The following is a 20,264-nucleotide window of genomic DNA, read 5'->3' on the forward strand; positions in this document are numbered from 1 at the left end:
TTGCGCTAGTCATACTAACCCCATTTTTTTCCTATCCCCGCCTGTAACAACCCATTGGTTCATTTCCAGTGACGATACGTCGGAAGACGGGGTGAGATACGATGCACGTGTTTCTCACAGGTCCACCAGGGAGTGGAAAAACTTCTGTGAGTACGGTTCTCAAGGAACGATACGGTTTCTGTTACGTAACTCCCATTGAGGCGGTATCTCATGCCGTAGAATACAGCGATACTGATGTGGGAGATAAACTTCGGCGTTACGTGGACGAGGGAGAACCCATCCCTGACGACTTACTTGCACGGGCGGTAGCGGATGCCACTCGCGGCCCGGACTGTACCAATGGCTTCCTGCTGAACGATTTTCCCAAAACGGCTGAGCAAGCGCGACACCTTAAAGCGGAGGGTATAGAACCAGATGCCATCGTCGTGCTTAGTGTTCCTGATAGTTTGTTGGTTGACCGTCATGCGGGGCGATGGGTGCATCCCAGTTCGGGTCGCGTGTACCACACCTTTTACAATCCCCCTAATGTTAAGGGGCGTGACGATGTTACTGGGCAACCGCTGGTGCAGCGACCAGAAGACACGGAGGAGGCTGTACACCAGGGGCTTGTGAAGTATTACGAGAGTATTAGAGGACTTCGCGCCGTATACGGTGACCCTAGACTTTGGCACACCGTTGACGGTTTTGCTTCCCTAGATAGTGTACACGTCTCTATATGTCGTGTATTGGATCCTATTATTGCAGACAAGACACGTCGATGGTGGTCCAAGTTGTTTTGGTGGTCAAGTTGAACCTTCCTTATCTACCATTGCTTTAAGGGCACTGTGCGCTGCATTGCTGTATCGCTGCTATAAGGGTTGCTCAGCTTGCAATCTTTGCTGGTTCACCACAGCTCTTTCTGTGCGCACGTGTGTGCATCATACTTCAGTTTCCTTTGGTTTTCGCATCTCTTGTCCAGTATTGCATTTTTACATCGATTATTCTTACTTTACCTGTTGGGTGTATGGTTAAGCACGCTGTACTATAGGTAAGAAAGCCGAAGCGAATACTGAGGGAGGTTAGGGGATGGTAATTTTCTTTGGTCGAGCACAAACCAGGCGAGTGACTGGAAAAGTAGTTGTGTTCGGTGCAACAACCAATGTAGGCAAGCACCTTTCACTACTACTAACGCTTTGTCCGCAGGTCAAGGAACTGTGCTGTTTTGATCCACTAAATGACGTCACACTTCGTATGACGGAGACACGTGTCCGCGGGATTGTGAAGGACCTCTCACATATCGATACTGGTGTTGTTTTGAGAGCTGTTGATGACCCGCAGCAGTGGGAACCAGCCATGAGGAACGCACAGTTGGTGCTTATCTGCACTGGCAGCATTCCCAACCCGAGTCGTCTGCAGCGTGACCTTGCACTCGCGGAGTGTGCACCAGAGTATCTCGTTGCGATGGAATTAGTGGCCAGGGCAGCTCCCCACGCCATCGTTGGTATCGCTTCTGGTCCTGTTAACTCCTTAGTGCCGTTAGCGAGAGAGGTGCTTTTGCGACACAGTGCATTTGACCCACGCAAGCTTTTTGGCATCACTTCACGTGATGTTATGCGAACGCGGGTTCTTTTTGCAAAGGAATTGCACATGAACCCTTACGATGTGAATGTGCATGTCGTAGGTGGAAAAGGTGATGCTACTGTTTGTCCACTGATTACACAGACGGGATTCCAACTGTCACATCAGCGAATGGTACAGCTCTGTGAGGAGGTCCAACGTACTGAGAATTTTACAGCAGCCGACCACAACTCCACGGGGTGTCGCGTTGACAGCCAAAACGTTCAAGGCCAAGAAAAGTTTACGTGCCCCACCTTATCGACTGCAAACGCAGCATATGAATGGGTCACTTCGATAATGAAGGCACAACGTGGAGACCGTGGCATTACCGAGTGCTCCTTTGTAGAATCTTCGATAAAGAGAGAGACGCCTTTTTTCAGCTCGCTCGTTGAACTTGGTGAGGAGGGCGCTGCGCAGCTTTTACCATTGGGTGCTTTGACACCGTATGAGGAGGAGCTTGTGGCAGCTGCTGTGCCGCTGATTCTGGAAGATGTTGAAGCTGGTTTGCGTTTATCCAAGACAGGGGTAGATGCAGTTTCATGAGACCCAGCGCTGTGAGTCTTTTCTCTCTTGTTGTGATTAATATCGAAATGTTGTTTAGTAGCGCTCGTTGGTTAACTTGTACACTTTTTTCTAATAGGGGAGCAAAAGTTATTGCAACTCTTATTTGTTCTTGGCGATCTAGTCCTATCCGTTTCTGTGCTCGCCTCCGTGTGTATAGGTTTGCGTGTGTTTGATAGCCGCTTGTTTTTTCTTGTCGCTTGCTTATACTTCCTTACACTTTACTTTACTGCTAATGCTAATGCTCTTGACACTACTAAAGTGATAACAAAACAACAAGGTCAAGCATTAGTGACATTAATTTAATATTGAAGCGAACAGAGGTGTACACGTACACTTCCCTATCACTTGGCATTTTCTCTCAAGAGAGGAAATTGCAGCGATCATAGTAAGGTTCAAAGAAGAAAATATTTACAACCGACATGCGTACCAGTGCAACTCTCCAGTTTAAAGTTGCCGTCCTCGGTGCTGCCGGTGGTATTGGTCAACCGTTATCGCTTATCCTGAAAACCAATCCTCTTGTGTCTCACTTGAGTTGTTATGACATACATGGTGTGACAGGCGTGGCTGCAGACCTCTCGCACATTTGTTCTCCAGCTAAGGTGACTGGTCACCTGAAAGATGAACTTCACAAAGCAGTTGACGGAGCTGACGTTGTCATCATCCCCGCAGGCACACCGCGAAAGCCGGGGATGACTCGCGAAGATCTCTTCAGTGTTAATGCAACGATCGTTCGAGACCTCGTATCGGCTTGTGCAAAACAATGCCCCAAGGCTCTTATCGGTGTTGTTTCCAACCCTGTCAACAGTGTTGTACCCATTGCTTCGGAGGTGCTCAAAAAGGCTGGTGTCTTTGACCCTGCTCGCCTCTTTGGCATAACCACGCTTGATGTGGTGAGAGCTCGAACATTTGTGGCTGAGGCCGCTGGTAAGAGTCCGTATGACGTTAATGTTCAGGTGGTGGGTGGACACAGTGGTCCGACTATTATTCCATTATTATCTCAAGCTGGTGTATCATTGACGGAGGAACAAGTCAAGGCTATAACGCACCGAGTACAGTATGGCGGTGACGAAGTTGTGAAAGCTAAAGGAGGGGCGGGTTCAGCAACTCTTTCAATGGCGTACGCCGCTGGGGAATGGATGTCCTCCGTGTTGAAAGGGCTTCGTGGTGACAAGGGTATCGTGGAGTGTACGTATGTTCAGACGGATATTATTCCCGGCGTGAACTTTTTCGGTTGCCCGGTGGAACTTGGGAAAGGTGGCGTTGAAAAGATTCACAAACCTGTGTTTGACGCGTATGAGCAGAGTCTTTTGGAGAAATGTGTTGCGGACTTGGAGAAAAATATCGCAGCAGGTTTTGCCTTCGGTTCCAGACAGTGAACAAAAGGAATTAAAAATCGTTATTTTGTAGAAATGAGCAATAGCATTCTTTCATATTGTCCTCAAAAACGCACTTTTTTTTTGCTGAAATGGCGTTCAAACACACAGAATTGGCTACAAATCTCCATGGATGGTATGGTATTAATTATCTCTGCTGAAACTGCCGGTGAATTGAACCAACTGACACTGTGATGCTTGGTCCACGTGTGATCTAGCATGTGTTTCTAGGAGTGTATGTGGATGTAGAATGAATAATTGAGGGGTTTGTTAACTTACAGTGTTTTATTTCCTCCCTCACTGCATAGCAGGGTGCACGAAAGCCTAGGAGAGCAGGGTGCCTGACATTTATATGTCCTTATGCATGTCTGGCAGTGATGCTTATGGGTGCACCACGGGGCATTTCTTATTTTTATCGATATCGTTTTTTTTCTTTTCTTCTTTTCACTTAGCGTTTGAGGGTGATGGTGTACTTCCCCGCGATTCCGGTTACAGGTCTTCTTACCTTTCTCTCCTTCTTTTTGCTACTGCTGTAGTTGTGCTGTCTCCAAACGTTTAAATGTTTTTCTTCGTTTATCACTCCTATATCTGTATATACGTCTGTGTGAGTATGTACGTGTGCGCAATTATTGATTGACTATTTTAGTAAAGGCATATATGCTCACACTTGGGATGCATACGCTTCAGCTCCTATCCCTGATTCTTTATTTTGCTGCTACTGTTTTCGTGCCGGCGCTGAAGGTTCCATCAAAAGCCGTTGTGCACCTCGTGGCACATACACACAGTGATTTGGGATGGCTCAAAACCGTTGACCAGTATACTTACGGGTTGAATAACAGTATTCAGTTTGCCGATGTGACCACCATTATCAACAGCGTTGTGGAGGGACTACTGGCAAATCCAGAAAGGAAGTTCACTTACGTTGAAATCGGTTTTTTCTCGTGGTGGTGGTCAAGACAATCAGTGAGCATGCGGGAAAAGGTTCGTGGGTTGGTCGCCAATGGTCAACTGCAATTTGCCAACGGTGGTTGGTGTATGCATGACGAAGCCACTACACACTATATTGATATGATCGACCAAACGACGCTTGGCCACCGATGGTTACTGCGGGAACTTAATGTGGTACCGCTTGTTGGATGGCAAGCCGATGCATTTGGGCATAGTGCCACACAAGCATCGCTGTTGACGTCGCGTGCTGGTTTCAATGGAACCTTTTTCGCCCGCATTGACTACCGTGAGTATGAGGATCGTGTGAAGCGAGGGGGACGGCAGTTCTGGTGGGACGCTAGTCCGTCGCTACCTGACCTGAAAACATTTGCTGAGGCGAACCTGCACGCGACCTATTGCTCAGCAGCGGGGTACAAATGGGATCTTGCTGATCAGTTAGAGAGTGCACGGACATTCACTCAAGCGGATGATATTATTGACGATAATGCGTCCGAGCGGTACAATGTTCCAGTTGTTCTTAAGCATTTCAAGGATGAGGTAGCTAGGAGTTTGCAGGCCACGCGTGGTGCGAACGTCATGTGGACGATGGGATGTGACTTCACTTATATGGTGAGCGAGTTTTGGTTCGGCAAGATGGACAAATTAATCAAAATTGCCAATGATGATGGTGAGTTTACTGTGCGTTATTCCACGCCGTACGAATATATGATGGCGAAGCTGGATGAGGCTGTGAATGCGAAAACCAAATATGAGACGAGCACGGGCGATTTCTTCCCGTATGCAAGTGCCGCTCACGAGTTTTGGACGGGATTTTACTCATCTCGACCGACTTTGAAGCGACTAATACGGATGTTAAGCAGTTATTGGGTTGCATCCCGGCAGTTGCAATTCCTTGCAGGTGTGCCGTCCGGTGATCTGCCACTTCTGAGCGATGCGCTCGCCATTGCACAACATCATGACGCGGTAACGGGAACGGCGCGGCAACACGTAACATTTGATTACGTCAAACGACTTGTGGCTGGATATAATGATGATTTCTCAGTTCGGCTTCGTACCGCACTTACTGGAAGATTGTTTAACCTCAGTAACGTAAGTCACTGTTTGCTGTCTAATGTGTCTGCATGCAACGCCACCGCCACTGGACTAGCAAAGAAAGGATCAAAACTGACGGTGATGGTATGGAATCCGAGTGTCCACCCAAATGTGAATACCTTTCTTCAAATACCCGTTCCACGAAGGGATATCAGAGTAGAGGGTAACGGCGTGAAGTCCTTTTCTGTCTATGGTTCACCCACTCAGGTAAGTGATTATTCCAATGTCAATGCGAATTGGCAACCATATACAATTGGGATAATTCTTTCGTTGGGGAAAACCTCCTCTCTTACTCTGAGCACACCGGGGAAGTATGATATTCCACGGAAAGAATCACATTTCGGATATTCGCTGAAGAGTGTGGTATCCCGTGATAGGCGTGGAGGTTTTACGCTGACGAGTGACCATCTCAAGGTGCGTTTCGGGGTGAACGGCCGGCTAAAAAGCATTGAGGTATTGTCTGTTGGACAAGAGGTGTTGGTGGAGCATGATTGGTGTTATTTCAAGAGCAGTAGAGGGGAAGACCCGAGTGGTATATCTGGTGGGGCGTACATAATGCGCCCTGTCTCTGATAATGTTTGTGAACCAATTAGCACCGATAAAGTCGAGAGTATTATCATTGATGAGACGATTGGTATTGTGGAGCAAAGGTTCGGAAACGACCTCGTACAGCGAGTCATTCTTCACGGGGATACGGTGGACTTGGAGTTTACTTCTCTGGGTATTCCAGTAAAAGATGGATTTGGACGTGAACTCGTTGCCCGTTTCAGCACGTCAGTGAACAATAGTGGCATTTTCTACACGGATAGCAATGGTCGTGAAATGCAACGACGTGAGGTGGATAAACGACGGAACTACCCGTTTGTTCAAACGGAGTCTGTAGCCGGCAACTATTATCCGGTGTCAAGTCTCATATTCATTAATGACACCGAAACACAGTTCAATGTGTTCACTGATGCGGCGATGGGGGGCACAAGTATAAATAACGGTGAGGTGCTGCTCACTACGCATCGCCGGCTTTTGCTAGATGACCAAAAGGGTGTTTCAGAGCCATTGAATGAAACGGAATTCATTACAGCCTATGAAGGTGATCCTTCAATGAATGAAAAAGGGCGCGGCAAACACTACGGTAATCCGCTACGTGTGCGTGGTACACTTACCATTTCTGTAGGTCGAAGTGGGCCGTCAGCCATGCGCCGCGTACGTGAGCAACTGGATGAGAAGTATTTTTCTCCAATTGCTGTATATTCTACTGGCTCTACGCCGAACCTAAACTGCTCCTTGGAGTTGACACAAATATCACCCAGTGTGCAGATAATAACGACGCAGTTACTCAACAAGACCACACTTCTACTCCGCATTGCTCATCGCTATGCCGTAGGTGAGGATGATGAGCGCTCTAAATCCGTTGAGATGGAACTGCGATCTCTTATTCCTAACGAGCTGGATTACAATGTTGAGAGCATCGATGAAGTATCGTTGACGACGAATACCCTTTTGCGGACTGGACTGGACACAGTCGTGCTGAAGCCGATGGATGTACGAACATTTTTATTTCACATGAGGGAGCACAAGTGGAGGGGCATGTCAGTGAGCTGCATGGGTGTGTAATGGCCTAACCACATGTGTGTGTATGTATCTGCATACGAATTCTGTGCCTTCATTGTACTGTGTGTGGAACCAATGTTAAGGGCCTATGTGGGTGAGGATTTTAGGGGTAGTGTGGCATTGATGTTCAGGGACCCAAACTTATTAGGCGGTTTGGGAGAGTGTTTTGGATCGTTCGCTGTGTCGTAGGGCGATGGTTGTTGTGACGCACGTAGTGTTTTTTTCGGCACTCAGTTCCTTCTTCTTCGTTGTGTTTAATTTTGCTTGCTATCGCGTGAAATATTGTATGCCCACCGTTTTCCCGTTAGCATGCGGCAGTGGAATTCCTCTCCACTCCTCCATTGTTTCCTCCCTTTTATTTTTGGTTGTCTAGTCATTCGTGTCATTGTGGCTGTGCTGAAAATGTTGCCCTTCACCACCCTTAGCGTCTATTTCTCCCTACGTGACATTGTTGCTTTTTCTTTTTCTTTGTCTTGCCTGCCACTCCTTTCGTTGGGTGCTCAGCTCCTTCGTCATTGAAAATACTTGGGCACGTGAGCCATCTCTATTGTCGGTGTGAGGTCATGTGTGGGTGAGGGGTGGGAGGCTGGTAGGTGTTATTGGTAGTTTTTGCTTTATCGCTGTTAATATTCACATGTGACTCGTTTCGTTCTCCTCCTTTAGCGTGTGACGGGTGTTGCTTTTATCTCCATTTGCTCTCCCCTCGGTTCCGTTGTGGGATACGGCAATCCTTATTAGCATTATCACCGTGGGAAAGCATACAGATGATTACGTGAGAAAACTCCCCCATTTTTTCCCCCCTGCGCATGCATCAACAATGGTTTCATTCCTTTTCTTTTTCATCTTTGTATTAACATGATCAAATAATGTGCATCTTTAACCTAGTGTGACGCAATGAATAGGAGCACCTCCCTTGAAGACAGTGATGCTGGTGGACGTGGAGGTAAGAAGAAGCGTGAGAAGAAGGGATTCAAAGTGGACCGTTACGAGAATTACCGGCAGCGGTTTGCCAAGGGAATCAATGGCAAAAACATTCCCAAGAATAATAGTGGTAGTGTCACAAAAAGGGTGAAGGCAATAACATTTGATGAAGAGGATCGCCGTGAGTACCTCTCTTTGCATAAGCGTAAGAATGAACGGCGCGTGAAGGCGTTTGTCGAAGCCAAGCAAAAAACTAAGCGTGATAACGCGAGAACACGTCGTGCCCAACGGGAGGAGGCACGGCAGGCGTACAACAAATTTGCAGCGGTACCCATTTTGCCGAACTTTACCTACCGACTACCTGTTGAGGGGTGTTCCGATAATGAAGATGATGATGAAGGACATATGGACGAGGGAAACGAGGAGATGGTTCAGTCACGTGGTATCAACGATGCCCAAAAGCAGCGCCGGCTGCTTGCTGTAGAGAAAACAGTGCACACAATGCCTGCAACAATGAGTGGTGGCGTGTTGGCGGAATCTTCGATCGCTGATGCCGGTTGTCGGCTTGACGACGAGTTCGTAACGGTGGAAGTTAAAGTTCTTGGGAGTGGGAAGGATAGCGCAGGAAGTGGTACCTGTGGTTCAAATTCTTTACCTGTGAATGATTTCTCTGACCTTCCTTCTGTTGTTGAGGAGGAGCTGCTGCGACTTAAGAAGGTGATGAAGGGTCCAGCGCGGACAAAGTCGCGCGTTTACATGATGAAAGAGCTTGAAAAAATAAGAAAGATAAAAAAGCATTCGAGGAAGGGTCATGGTAAAAAGTCTGCCAAAGGTAAAAGGAAGAATCGAAGACGTTGATTCGGGGTCCATTTTTCTCTTCCTTGTTTTTTTAGCATATGTCTCTACTCTTCTTCTTTTTTCTTGGCTTTCCTGCGGTTAATGACGTAATATTATTATTTTCTATGGTGACGACGTGTTCGCCGGTTTTTTCCCTTTCTCTGTCCTCTTTTTGAGGAAACACGTTTGATTTAACTTGTTCCCTTTTTTTTTTTTGTTGTCTTATTGTTATTTATTCTTCAACATTTTTTTTTTTGTACAGCGTCATTTGTCACTACTGTGGTGTGTAAGAAGTTGCTTCGTGGTAGGGATGCGGATCGCAACGAGTCCTACAAGAAGAGGGGAAAATAGCTCGGTTCTGCCGTTGCTGAGGCGCTTCAGTTGGGGCAATGGTATGTGTTCTCCGTACTACACAGAACACAGGCGGCAGTCGACTCTTACCTCTTCCGCGTTGTCATCGCCAGCAAATCACAACCAACAAGTTGTGTACAGGAGTATCCGAGATTGCAGAGAGCGCGCTTTCCACTTGATTCAGGAGCTCGTTAGTTCCCCTATTCCCGGTTGTGGTTTGTCTTACTCAACCAACGGTGGTTTCGGAGGTCCATCTTTGACCGCGAATGCTGTCAGTGGCGTGGCTTCCCTTCTTGAGTTGTACGACAAGGCCTACTACTTTCTACATCTCCTTCACAGGACTATTCTTGTGCCGCGCAACGTGGTAAGAGACACAGATGATTTTACAGAGTTTCTGTTGCGCTGCTTTCGACGTCCCAGTGATTCTTTGTTAAAGGGTGATGCGGAGCTGCAACTGAGCGATGCTGCCATTGTTGATGGTTTTGTGGAATGGATGGAGACGTCACTCATGTCGGCTGGCCAGTTCGTGTCATTTGTTGAAGTGCTGCAGCTCGTTGGATCATATGTACGGTACCACAAGGGGGTGCGGTGGGGCGCAAGGCCTTCGGAGGAGGAATGGTACCGCTGCGGCTACCGACTGCATCCGTGGCACGACACCTACTGCCCATCCTCACGGGCGGAGCAAATGCCTTATGTGCACTTGCTGCAGTGGCTGATGCGAGCAAAGCCGACGAAGTTGGAAGAGAAGATAGATAATAAGGAAGGTGCTCATGGTGCATCTTCGCTATTTTCAACAGCTGCGAAGGAGAGTGCAATGCGGGCGTGGTATGCCACTGAGGAGTTCTCACCGCCTTCGTGGCATACGGTTGTTGGTAATAGTAATCGACTTGGCTTTACAGCCCTTGACTGCGGTTGTCATAGTGGCTACATGACAGAACTTCTTCTGAAGGCTGGTGGGCAGGAGGTGCTTGGTGTTGATGTGTCGCCTCATCATCTAGGGAATGCAGAGGCAACTTTAAGTGAGCACTTGAGAGAGCGACGAAGCTCCTCGTATTCAAGAAAAACGGTTCAGTTCGTTCGCTGTGACATCCTTCCGGATCTACCTGATGAGGCAAGGCAAACGAAGACATCTCCTCTAGGCCCAGAAGGAAGCACAAACTCTGCTGCTGCTGAGAACCGGCGTCGGCTGGCACGGTGCCACCACATGCCGAGTGATTCGGATGGATTAAAAACGGAAACGGAGGTAACGGGTCCCTTTGACTTACTCTTGTTTCACCCACCTCTGCCACTGTTGTTTCCCACGTGGCCCCTGTTTCACGATTTGTACGAATCTGTAGACCAGCTTGCATGTGATGCCGGCCGTCGGCATCCTCATTGCCGTTTATCTGTACTCAATGAATTTTTGCAAAGATTATTGGGCTCGTCAAATGGCGAAGAAAATAATAGCGAGCGTCGGCGAAATGGGCATCAACAATTGAAGCACCAACGAAGACTTGTAGCACCACTTATTAAAGACAATGGCTACGTGGCTTTTATACTCCCACGTAATTTTGACACAAGAGCTATTCTTCAACGCATGTCCACTTCTTCGGCGGGGAAGAATTGCACAAGTTGTGGATCAGATGGTTTGGCACCTCTTGTGCCTCTGAGTGATGTTGTGACAATGACTCTTGAGGGATCTTATACACTGGTGTTGAAACGGTCTCATTCATTGTCTTCGCTTCTGAATCGCATGGATTATATACAAAAGAGTATCTCCGCTTTCATCAGAGCATTTGTTTCTCCACAGCACCGTTCGCGTGTGGAGCAGGAGGTGAGGGACTTCTACAGCAATCACCAAGCAATAGACCTTATTGTTATGCGTAAGATAGCAAGACAGAAGACAAATGAAGATAATAATAATAAGGATTGCAGTGTACGTGCAGTACTGCAAAAAGTTTCAGAGCCGATTGCGTATGAGGACAGTTTTGAGTACGAGGAGTATATTCCCGCCGGTGGTTCTCCGTTGGCACACCACTGGACTGAAATGACACCATCTTTCTCATATCTGGAAGATGAATTCTTTGGGTGTGCTGACAGCGTTGGCACAAATGGACCCCCAAATGGAGCGAGTTTTTTAGCTTTTGGTCACCCGCTAGTTCCTGTGACGAGGCAACTTGTTGGAGTTGATCGCTTTGGTGCTGGGGGGAGAGATGCAACTCAGGGAGAGTCGGGAAATTTTGACAAAATGTTTGCAAAAGAAATGAGAAGAAGAGGTGGTCGGATGCGTAAGATGGCACTGACGCCACTCGAGAAACAGGAGTGGTACATTGATGAGAAGCTTGTGAAATCAGAGGCGGCGAAGGTTGACCTTATGAACGAACTTTCACGATTTGAATTGAAAGACTTTGACTGAATCGGTGTGGCGGCCTTCGGTCCTTCGCTTTTTTTGGTTTGATGAGGGGGGAGGTGGCCTCATGTTGCCAAAGTATTTGACCTCACTGACGCTTCTTGCTGAAAACTATTGGCCGTACATTGAGTGAAATCGCTGCAGCATTGCACTCACTCCAGCAAGTAAGGTTTACCCGTGCGGAAGATGTACGGAATGCTTTACTGTTTCTGTTTTAACCTATGCCCACACCCGCATGCGCATCATCTTGACATGCTTAGTATTTACACCTTGTTACGTGTCTCACGAAGTAGAATTCGACGGCACTTCGGGTATTGTGAATAAATGTTTTCTTGGTGCGTATTTATGTGCCTCTAACCCTTTCCTAACTTTGGTAGAAACGCAACGTTATGGTCGGTGGGGAGGTCGAACTAACTGTTCAGCCGCAACGGTCACTGAACCTCGTTTCCGCTGGTTCAGCGCATAAAAGAGGTTCTGTATGTTTGAGTGTCCTACAACGCGTACAAACCATGTGTGTAAGTGATAAAACTGGGGATGTGATGAACGGTGGAGTGGCGACAGAGAATGACAGAGTCGGCGGTTACGAGGTCCTTTGGTCTGCGCACCGTTTAGGAAAAAGTTTGCTCCTAATGGATCGTGGGTGCAATGATGTTTACCCCATGATGGAAGCCGATAGGGCCGAGTTGAAGGCGATTATCGATATGTGGCAGTCTGAAGCTGTGGAGCTGTTACCGAGCAGGCAAACTCAATGGAAAATGGCGGCGCCGAATTTACGCGAAGAACTTCTTGCAGTAGTGCGATTGTTGGTGTCTTCAGCTTCAGGACAGTGCCATTGGTTGAGTTTACCACTCATGCCGATTCCGAATGCTGTGTGTCCCTCTGACTGTACCCTCAACACACGGTCGTATGGCGCTTGTCCCTTGACGCAAAGGGAAGCATGGCCAGCAGCGTGCTTGCATTTCGCTGGGGTTCTCATGTTGTGCGGTCTTCGCTCATATCGAGATGCAGAGGAGCTTCTTTCTACTTCTTTCTCTTCCCTTGGTGGTACGTTACAGCGTTTTGTTGTACAGAGCCTCCAAGAAGAGTTTGCGATTATGCGGCGGGAGGTTATGGAACTATGCGTAAGCTGTCGAAGGTCAAATGAATCTGAACCTGAACTCACGACCCTAAATACGGGCAAGGGAGGTAGTATCCCTTCAAGCAGAGGATTTTATTACTATGCACGAACGGTGCCTGCCCGTTGTGCAGGGGGTGTTAAACCCTACGCCTCAGCTACCTCGTGCGATAAAACATCTCCGCTGGTGTTCACACTACTCGACGAATGGAGGGATGACGATCGCGCATGTGGCGCATTGCAGTGCCAATGTCGGAGTTATCAGGACCTCACACGCGTTACGTGCAGAAAAAGTGATTCAGTGCTGTTTTCGCTTGCCGTTGTGGAAGCTCTTAGCACTGCCGTTGTGGAGGAGCTTCGACAACAGTGCGAAAAACCGCTTGATTTTGTCGACTTCATCGGTGACGTCGTCAGCGTATGCGCCGTTTTGGTGTACCCGTTCCTTGTCCGACAGCTACGTTGCCTTCGATACCTGATGCACAGCTTGACTGACGCCAGCGTGTCCAAGTCGGAGGCACCCTTACTTGCCGCGGATGTGCAACAATACGAACGCTACGTGTCCGCTGTCGAGAAATTTCTGCTGAATTTTGACCCTTCATTTGTGACTTCGCCAGGACCGTCGTTCAGTTGTGCAGATCGAGAGACGCTGTGCACCATCAAAGCAGGACCGAACAAAGGCCCAGGCGGCGCGCGCGTGGTTTCGAACTTGGAATGCAATGAAGCAGCAACTCCTCCATCACCAAGGCGGTGTGAAGAAAAATTTCAGCAATGCCGGCCTCTTTGGGAACCTGTGGCACCTGCCCTGGCTGCTCACTTATCGTCCCGTCCCCATGCTGGTGGCATGATGGCCTGGGGTGATGTTGTGGCTCTTTTCACGGAAGTTAAGCAATCTCGGGAGGCAGAGCTTTTGTCTCTATGGAACTACTGGGTACAGCTCCGACGTGAAACGCGGGCGCTCTCTGCTGAGGTTACTTATCTCATGGGGGAACGCATGGCTCCTACCAGTCAGAAAATTCCACGAGAAACTTGAAAAGGATATCGTAACCGTGCTGAGGTACATTACCTTGTACTTAGTATTCTGTTGGGCGTCTAAAGGGGCTCAGTCAGTTGCCTCTTAGTTTCAACTATGTTTTTTTTTTAAAGTTCGAGAGAGTTATGGGGAGAAGATCGCGTTTCTTCCATTTCCTTATCGTGTCTGCCGATTACTATATTTTTTTCCTTTTAATACTTAAACACTCACCGAGTGCTTTTCTCCTGACTGATTGGCTGGAAACACGGAGAGAGAAGAGTGTTAATTTGCTTTGCAGTAATATCTTCCCTTGTTCTTTCTCTTTTACAGTACTGCGCTTAATGTGCTCGTTACATCCCTCTAATTCCCTTAATCCGTGTGTTCTGTGTGCTCGTCTCTTACGTGTACCCCTAAATTGTTTCTTCTATATTTGTTTGTGTGATCCCTTCCCACTGGATGGATACCGTTGGTCATAACGGCATTAGACGCATTCGAACGTGTTCACTGGTTTACGTGCGTAAAAGCATTAGGTATCTGCATATATATATATATATATATATATTTACATTTCTTGTACGAGTGTGTTACGATAAAGGTTCATGACGGAGTTGGTTCCCGAAGCAGAGGTAACATTTAATTGTGGCTCCCCTTCCTTTCCCTATGTACGCGTTTACCGTTGTTTCAAAACCACTAACAGTGGGATGTTGTACCGCCTCGAAGACGACAAGGGTCGATGGGCATTCTACAACGATACACCGTTAACCGTATTCAACGTATATGTTAAGTTTAATGCGGACTCGGTTGTGACTTCGGATACTGATGTGGCTCTGGAAATGACGCAGGGAGAGTGGGATTACTGGGCTACAACTGTGGTTCTTCCGGGTCACACGCAGCGCTTCGTTGAAGGGACCATTTCCAGTTTCCTACTCAATTTTGCCAGTGAGGGAGAGTTGGCGAAGGATGTCACATTTGTCAATGGTACACCCACAGTGGGATATGACCGAGTGTATCGCTGCTTCAAGCAGAACGCAAATGGGATGTTGTTTCGCCTCGTAAAGGTGGAAAGGCCAGGTAATGAGTGCGTGTGGAACTTCTACAATGATAGTCGGGAGCTTAGTGTTGAAGTGGAACTCACCCTAATCGAAAAAGATTCCGCAAAACCACTCGGGAATACGCAGGTTATTCCTCCTCCTGATGGGGTTGGCGTGGCACTGTATAAGATTGTTGTTCCGCCCCTGAAAACTGTTCCCTTCTTGCGCGGGCACCCGCGTTTCAGCAAACAGTCGTACGTGGCGAAATCCATGTATGATGAAAATATGCTAGACGCATCAGAGATTACTTTCGAAAATGGTCAACCCGATAGGGCAGTTATCGACTACCCACGCACCAAAGTGTTCCGCGGGTTTAACAACAACGGCAACGGTCTCGCCTTCCTGCTCGTGGATCCAGAAGAAAAAAAATGGGCATTCTACAACGACACAACAAACTACAACGTTACGGCAACAGTACGTTTTGCGGCGGGTAGCGTCTACAAGGCAGCCGCTAACACGCGTGTGGAAGTGGACCCAGCTGTCGAGGGCGGCACAGTGTGTACCATCACGGTGATGCCACTCGCGACAGAGCTTTTCATAACGGAAGGAAACCCAGAGCAGTATCAAATATCCTTGTCGGCGGAGTGTTCCACGGGACCGAAACCTGAAGAGAATCCTGATTATCAAAATGGCCAACCAGACACAAAAGTTATGCTTCGATGGGAAAAGGTGTATCGTTGCTTCAAAAATCGTGGTAATGGGTTGCTTTTCCGCTTAGTGGGTGATAATGATAGGAGGTGGGGCTTCTACAACGATACGACAGATTTCATAATCACAGTTACTGTATCCTTCGAGAACGGAGAAACAGTGAAGACGCTGGGGAATACGAGTGTTTCAGAAGATCCCGAGTTAGGGAAGGTATTTACACTGGAGGTGGCACCCCTTTCTACGGAGGTATTTGTTTTTGGGGATTTGTCTGGATACAAAACAAGGTTTGCAGCTCGCAGTGTTCGATGCGCGTAACGGAGATTTCCCCCTTTACTTGTGTACAGGCGGATTCTCCTTGATCGATCGACATCTTTCTGCATCCCTCAGTGCTGACCTTCATGTATTTAAACAAACTTGCGCATTTGTACATCTTTGCTTTACTCTATGGCACGGAGTGAACACTGACCGTTTTTTAAAATCTCTTTTTCCATTCTGTTTGCATTCTGTGCAGTGAAAGCTTCTCCCCCCTTCCCGTTGCCTATACAAGTTTGTTTGCGTTTGTGTATGCGGGGCTTGAAAGAACAGTGCGGTAACGGAGAAGTTGTGGTAATCGGCAGCGGGGGCTACTGGGAGTGAGCAGTGGGTATATGTGCGTAGGTATTAGCTTTATCGGTAACTGGTTGTTGCCGGCCCCAGGGGGTGGGGGAGAAGGGAATTGCTGTTGGTTCGGATTTGGTGGTTCTACCTGCCGTTCTACTGCAATTAAAATCGCTATTGTCTGGTGGCAAAGCACCTCAAGCATGTAAAAAGGTGTATGTGCATTAATTCAATGTATGCCGTTTCACTTTTTGTTTTGTATGTTTGGTTGCAACATGTTAACCTCTCTCCTTCTTTATTTTGAGGACACTGTTGTAAGGGTGTTTATATTATGTAGTAGAGAATCACGATTTTGTTGCAGCGCCACTGTTTTGTGCCATCCTGTTCATGTGAGTGAGAGGCAACTGCTTTTTCATTTTGTTTTCTCTTCTTTTTATTACTTCCCCTCCACTATTTCTACTTTTTTCATTATGTAGTTTACCTTTTTCTCTGTAACCTACTGGTTTGACACTGTGTTTGTTTGAAACTGCGTGTACGTGTTTGTACGCGAGAAGCGCGTGGCTGTTCTAACCGAAAGTGGCATATGCTGCTGGGACACTCACTTTATTTTCAGTAGGCATTCACTATTTCCTCCCTTAGTTTGCTTTCACTGTCAGCACTTTATTTAGGAATATTATCCACTTCGGGGGTTATTTCCACTAATATTATCATTTTGATTATCTTCCCGTTTGCGCTCTCGATAAGTTAACCATGTTGGAGCTGTTGCTTGACACCCCCCCCCCCTCCCCCCCCACACACCCACACCTGCAGCCCGGAAGGGGGATTAAAAGGCGTGACTCCACATGATATTTGTGAGGGGAGCAATATATATTTTACGTTTTTACTTCTTCATTTTCTTTTCTTCTAGTCTCCCGAATATGATATGTGTATGTCTCTTTTTGTTTTATTAATTTTATGACGAGACGTAGTGCAACACCTCATTCCGCAGTCCCTTGTTATACCTCTGAAAAAGGAAAATTGCTAAGGATATTGCTCTCTCCCGTTGTATATATATATATATATATTTTTTTTTTTTTAACTTGAAGCAACAACCAACTAATCAGCAAGTGCAAGGGAACGCGGAATATCTTCGCTTCCGAAGCTAAGACATTTTGTTTTAAGCGTGCCCCGCTTTCTCCCTCTTACCAAACTTAATTATCTGCATACCTATTCAGTCGCCTAACAAACTCTTCTGATGACGAATCAGTCGGACGCGATATTTCCCAATATCCTGTGGGCGCAGCGAGCTGAGTTGGTGCTTATTACTATTCCCCTACAGGATGCCACGAACGTTGTGGTGGAGATAAAGGAGGGGCGCGTGCTTCACTTTGAGGCTGAGGCAGCAGGTGAAAAGTATCGTTGTGACGTGGAATTGTTTCGTGAGGTGGTGTCAGAAGAAAGTCGCCATGCAGCGCAGCCGCGGCAAATTGACATTCAACTAAGAAAAAAGGCACCACTCACTGAAAGTGGCGAGGAGGAGTTCGCTCAGTCCCGTTCATGGTTGCGTCTCACTCACGACAAATCAAAGAACAGCCATATTCAAGTAGACTGGTCGCGATGGCGAGATGAAGATGAGGATGAGGATGAAACCGGTGGCCTTGGTATGGATTATAACGACTTGATGTCGCAAATGATGACACAAAAGGGACTCGGGGAGGACGATTGCATGGATTGCGGAAACCACGCTGATGAGGACGGAGTCGGACCCGGCGCTGACAAAGCGAATCATAGCGACAGTGACGATTATGACGATCTGCCTCCGCTCGAACCGTAAGAAAATTCCCATATTCAATCTTATTGGCGTATTACGCCTCCACAAACTATTCAGAGTAAAATAACAAGCGGGCGAATTAGAAGCAACTCAGATGATCCTTTTGAAAGGGGGAGCAGAAAGCACTTCCAAGGGGGATGTGGGACAATAATCTCCGCACGCTGTGAATCAAGTGAATTATTTTTCCGTACGCTGGGTATTATACACTGAGTTGATATTTAAACGCACGTTTTCCCTCGTGTTCATTTGTCCGTCTTATATCTTGTCTCTTTAGTGCGTCTGATTCTAGCCTTCATGATCACTTTCGATCTTAATTTTCGAATTTTTTTTTATTTTCTTGTTCACCATGCTTTCCCCCAAAAAGGTTAGTCGAAATACGAAAGGAATGGAAAGGGGAGTATGCCGTGGGATAACGCTTGGATAGCCGGAAAAAACAGGAGAAAATATATGATGAACAATACGGACATTAGGGGAGCCAACCGCAAACGGGACTTCTTCACCTTTCTCTATTCAGCACGATGTGCATGTTACGTTCGCACATGTTATTTCTTCAGGGATTGCATCGCCTCTCTGATTCTAACCTAAGCTTTTCTTATTTCACCTTATCTACAACTATACATTACTACTATTGTATATATATATATATTTTACCTTGAGTGATATTAGGAGAACGCACGTATCACATCGGAGAGGCTATATTTAGTTGCCTTGGATATGCTGAATTATTTCCACGGCCTCGCTCGTGTGAAGTCGCGTTTGCATCGAACTGGTGACGTGCGAGCGGTACTGGCGTGCTTCTCCAAAATGGGATATTCTCGTGATTAAGCTTATTATTATTATTATTATTGCATTTTTGCCGCCGCACATTCCATTGGTTTTTGGTCTGTGAGGTTTAATTATCTGATGCAGTCGTAAACTGCTATGAGGTGGGCTTCTCCGTGGCGATGGAATACTTTTTGTACTTCCCCGTGTGTGTGTTTCCTTGCGTTGCGCATATCGTTTGCATGGTGATGCGCTGGGCAGTTTCAAACGAGTGCTGTGTATTTGTATGCGCATGAGCGGGTGTAATATGTTGTACTCCAACCCGAACTCCGTTTTGGTGTCCCTTATCTTTTCCTTTAATTTTCCTTTTTTTTTTGCGTGTTGGGGGCCCTCGTCAGCCTCTCGTTAACTGACTGGGAGAGGGTAGTGTGTGTCGAACAATTGTGTCGATAAAAAAGATATGAGCAGTTTTTGGTCCAAGAAGTCCACAGCATTCAACCCCAACAAACTGAAGGCGAACCTCCGTATGGCAATTACACGGTTACGCATGCAGCAAAACAAGTTGGTTAACGGAATAAAAATTCAACGGCGACAGGTGGCGGAGCTGCTTGCGTTACAGAAATACGAATCGGCTCGCGTGAGAGTCGAGCAGGTTTTACGGGATGACGTCAGTATCGAGGGCTACGAAGTGCTCGCGTTGTTTCTTGACCTCCTGTCCAACCGTGTGCACCTCATAACAAACATTAGCGATGAATGTGTGAGTGGAAGCGGTGACAACAGAAAGAAGGGGCTGGCACTGTGCCCACCAGAACTAAAGGAAAGTATCACATCGGTGCTTTGGGCTGCAGCTCAACTCGGCAACGTCGTACCGGAGTTGCAGAACGTGAGCAAGTGCTTCGAGGCAAAGTTGGGTGCAGATTTTGTAGCAATGAGCGTCAGCAACGCAGAGTTTTCTGTGAACCAGAAAATTATCGAGCGTCTAGGCTTTAACACACCATCGAATGCGCGCTGTATTGAGTATCTCACGAACGTGGCAACAGAATATAGCATTGAGGGATACGATGAACAGAGGTTGCTGGACCCAAGCGGATTAGTTCCATCAGTATCCACCACTGAGAATGTAGGAACCTCATTAGGTGTTGATGTGGATACCACCACATTAGGAAGCGTGATTGACCCTACAGGTGTACCTGAGGGCGGTATAATAAGGACTCCCTCAGGTTTCTTGCTTCCGGCTCTAACGCAAGCGCGCGATGAATTGGAGTGCCGCTTACTTCAGCTTAAACGTGGTTGAGCGATTGGTTGGGTGAGTTGACTTTTTTAGCTTCTGGGCACTCTTCTTCTCCTGCTACTGGGAAGTGGAAAATAGCCAACCAACGTGGAGCGTTTTTGAAGAAATTACCGTTGCGGTTAAGGACAAGGGAGACCGACTGTTTTTAAATTTTGTCTCTTCTGCTCCGCCGAGTGTGGGCTTGATTCCCTAGTGTAAGAGGAGACTGATGTGACGCCATTGCTGGAAAAAAAAATTCTCGCTGTCAATGATTTATAAATATT

The 20,264-nt window shown here is 47.2% G+C and overlaps 12 protein-coding genes across 12 annotated transcripts; 11 read left to right on the plus strand and 1 right to left on the minus strand.

The window, feature by feature from the left end:
- Positions 1 to 101: 101 nt before the first annotated feature.
- TbgDal_X3170 (adenylate kinase, putative) lies at positions 102 to 791 on the plus strand (the record flags this gene model as incomplete). The annotated part of the gene is made up of 1 exon (XM_011779195.1): positions 102 to 791. One exon carries the CDS (start codon positions 102 to 104, stop codon positions 789 to 791), a length of 690 nt encoding a protein of 229 aa, XP_011777497.1.
- A 274-nt stretch (positions 792 to 1,065) lies between these two features.
- On the plus strand, positions 1,066 to 2,139 carry TbgDal_X3180 (malate dehydrogenase, putative; the record flags this gene model as incomplete). The annotated part of the gene is made up of 1 exon (XM_011779196.1): positions 1,066 to 2,139. The coding sequence occupies one exon, from the start codon at positions 1,066 to 1,068 to the stop codon at positions 2,137 to 2,139; it is 1,074 nt and encodes a 357-aa protein (XP_011777498.1).
- Positions 2,140 to 2,579: 440 nt separating this feature from the next.
- TbgDal_X3190 (mitochondrial malate dehydrogenase, putative) lies at positions 2,580 to 3,536 on the plus strand (the record flags this gene model as incomplete). Its single annotated transcript, XM_011779197.1, has 1 exon — positions 2,580 to 3,536. One exon carries the CDS (start codon positions 2,580 to 2,582, stop codon positions 3,534 to 3,536), a length of 957 nt encoding a protein of 318 aa, XP_011777499.1.
- Positions 3,537 to 4,190: 654 nt separating this feature from the next.
- TbgDal_X3200 (lysosomal alpha-mannosidase precursor, putative) lies at positions 4,191 to 7,184 on the plus strand (the record flags this gene model as incomplete). The annotated part of the gene is made up of 1 exon (XM_011779198.1): positions 4,191 to 7,184. One exon carries the CDS (start codon positions 4,191 to 4,193, stop codon positions 7,182 to 7,184), a length of 2,994 nt encoding a protein of 997 aa, XP_011777500.1.
- An 891-nt stretch (positions 7,185 to 8,075) lies between these two features.
- Positions 8,076 to 8,960, plus strand: TbgDal_X3210 (hypothetical protein, conserved; the record flags this gene model as incomplete). Its single annotated transcript, XM_011779199.1, has 1 exon — positions 8,076 to 8,960. One exon carries the CDS (start codon positions 8,076 to 8,078, stop codon positions 8,958 to 8,960), a length of 885 nt encoding a protein of 294 aa, XP_011777501.1.
- Positions 8,961 to 9,249: 289 nt separating this feature from the next.
- On the plus strand, positions 9,250 to 11,685 carry TbgDal_X3220 (hypothetical protein, conserved; the record flags this gene model as incomplete). Its single annotated transcript, XM_011779200.1, has 1 exon — positions 9,250 to 11,685. One exon carries the CDS (start codon positions 9,250 to 9,252, stop codon positions 11,683 to 11,685), a length of 2,436 nt encoding a protein of 811 aa, XP_011777502.1.
- A 383-nt stretch (positions 11,686 to 12,068) lies between these two features.
- Positions 12,069 to 13,823, plus strand: TbgDal_X3230 (hypothetical protein, conserved; the record flags this gene model as incomplete). Its single annotated transcript, XM_011779201.1, has 1 exon — positions 12,069 to 13,823. One exon carries the CDS (start codon positions 12,069 to 12,071, stop codon positions 13,821 to 13,823), a length of 1,755 nt encoding a protein of 584 aa, XP_011777503.1.
- A 125-nt stretch (positions 13,824 to 13,948) lies between these two features.
- On the plus strand, positions 13,949 to 14,278 carry TbgDal_X3240 (hypothetical protein, unlikely; the record flags this gene model as incomplete). The annotated part of the gene is made up of 1 exon (XM_011779202.1): positions 13,949 to 14,278. One exon carries the CDS (start codon positions 13,949 to 13,951, stop codon positions 14,276 to 14,278), a length of 330 nt encoding a protein of 109 aa, XP_011777504.1.
- Positions 14,279 to 14,401: 123 nt separating this feature from the next.
- Positions 14,402 to 15,856, plus strand: TbgDal_X3250 (hypothetical protein, conserved; the record flags this gene model as incomplete). The annotated part of the gene is made up of 1 exon (XM_011779203.1): positions 14,402 to 15,856. One exon carries the CDS (start codon positions 14,402 to 14,404, stop codon positions 15,854 to 15,856), a length of 1,455 nt encoding a protein of 484 aa, XP_011777505.1.
- A 1,516-nt stretch (positions 15,857 to 17,372) lies between these two features.
- On the plus strand, positions 17,373 to 17,951 carry TbgDal_X3260 (hypothetical protein, conserved; the record flags this gene model as incomplete). Its single annotated transcript, XM_011779204.1, has 1 exon — positions 17,373 to 17,951. The coding sequence occupies one exon, from the start codon at positions 17,373 to 17,375 to the stop codon at positions 17,949 to 17,951; it is 579 nt and encodes a 192-aa protein (XP_011777506.1).
- A 696-nt stretch (positions 17,952 to 18,647) lies between these two features.
- TbgDal_X3270 (hypothetical protein, unlikely) lies at positions 18,648 to 19,004 on the minus strand (the record flags this gene model as incomplete). Its single annotated transcript, XM_011779205.1, has 1 exon — positions 18,648 to 19,004. The coding sequence occupies one exon, from the start codon at positions 19,002 to 19,004 to the stop codon at positions 18,648 to 18,650; it is 357 nt and encodes a 118-aa protein (XP_011777507.1).
- Positions 19,005 to 19,170: 166 nt separating this feature from the next.
- TbgDal_X3280 (hypothetical protein, conserved) lies at positions 19,171 to 20,004 on the plus strand (the record flags this gene model as incomplete). Its single annotated transcript, XM_011779206.1, has 1 exon — positions 19,171 to 20,004. The coding sequence occupies one exon, from the start codon at positions 19,171 to 19,173 to the stop codon at positions 20,002 to 20,004; it is 834 nt and encodes a 277-aa protein (XP_011777508.1).
- Between the last annotated feature and the right edge of the window lie 260 nt (positions 20,005 to 20,264).

The sequence above is a fragment of the Trypanosoma brucei genome, chromosome 10, assembly GCF_000210295.1.
Source record: "Trypanosoma brucei gambiense DAL972 chromosome 10, complete sequence".
In the NCBI taxonomy this organism is placed as follows: domain Eukaryota; phylum Euglenozoa; class Kinetoplastea; order Trypanosomatida; family Trypanosomatidae; genus Trypanosoma; species Trypanosoma brucei.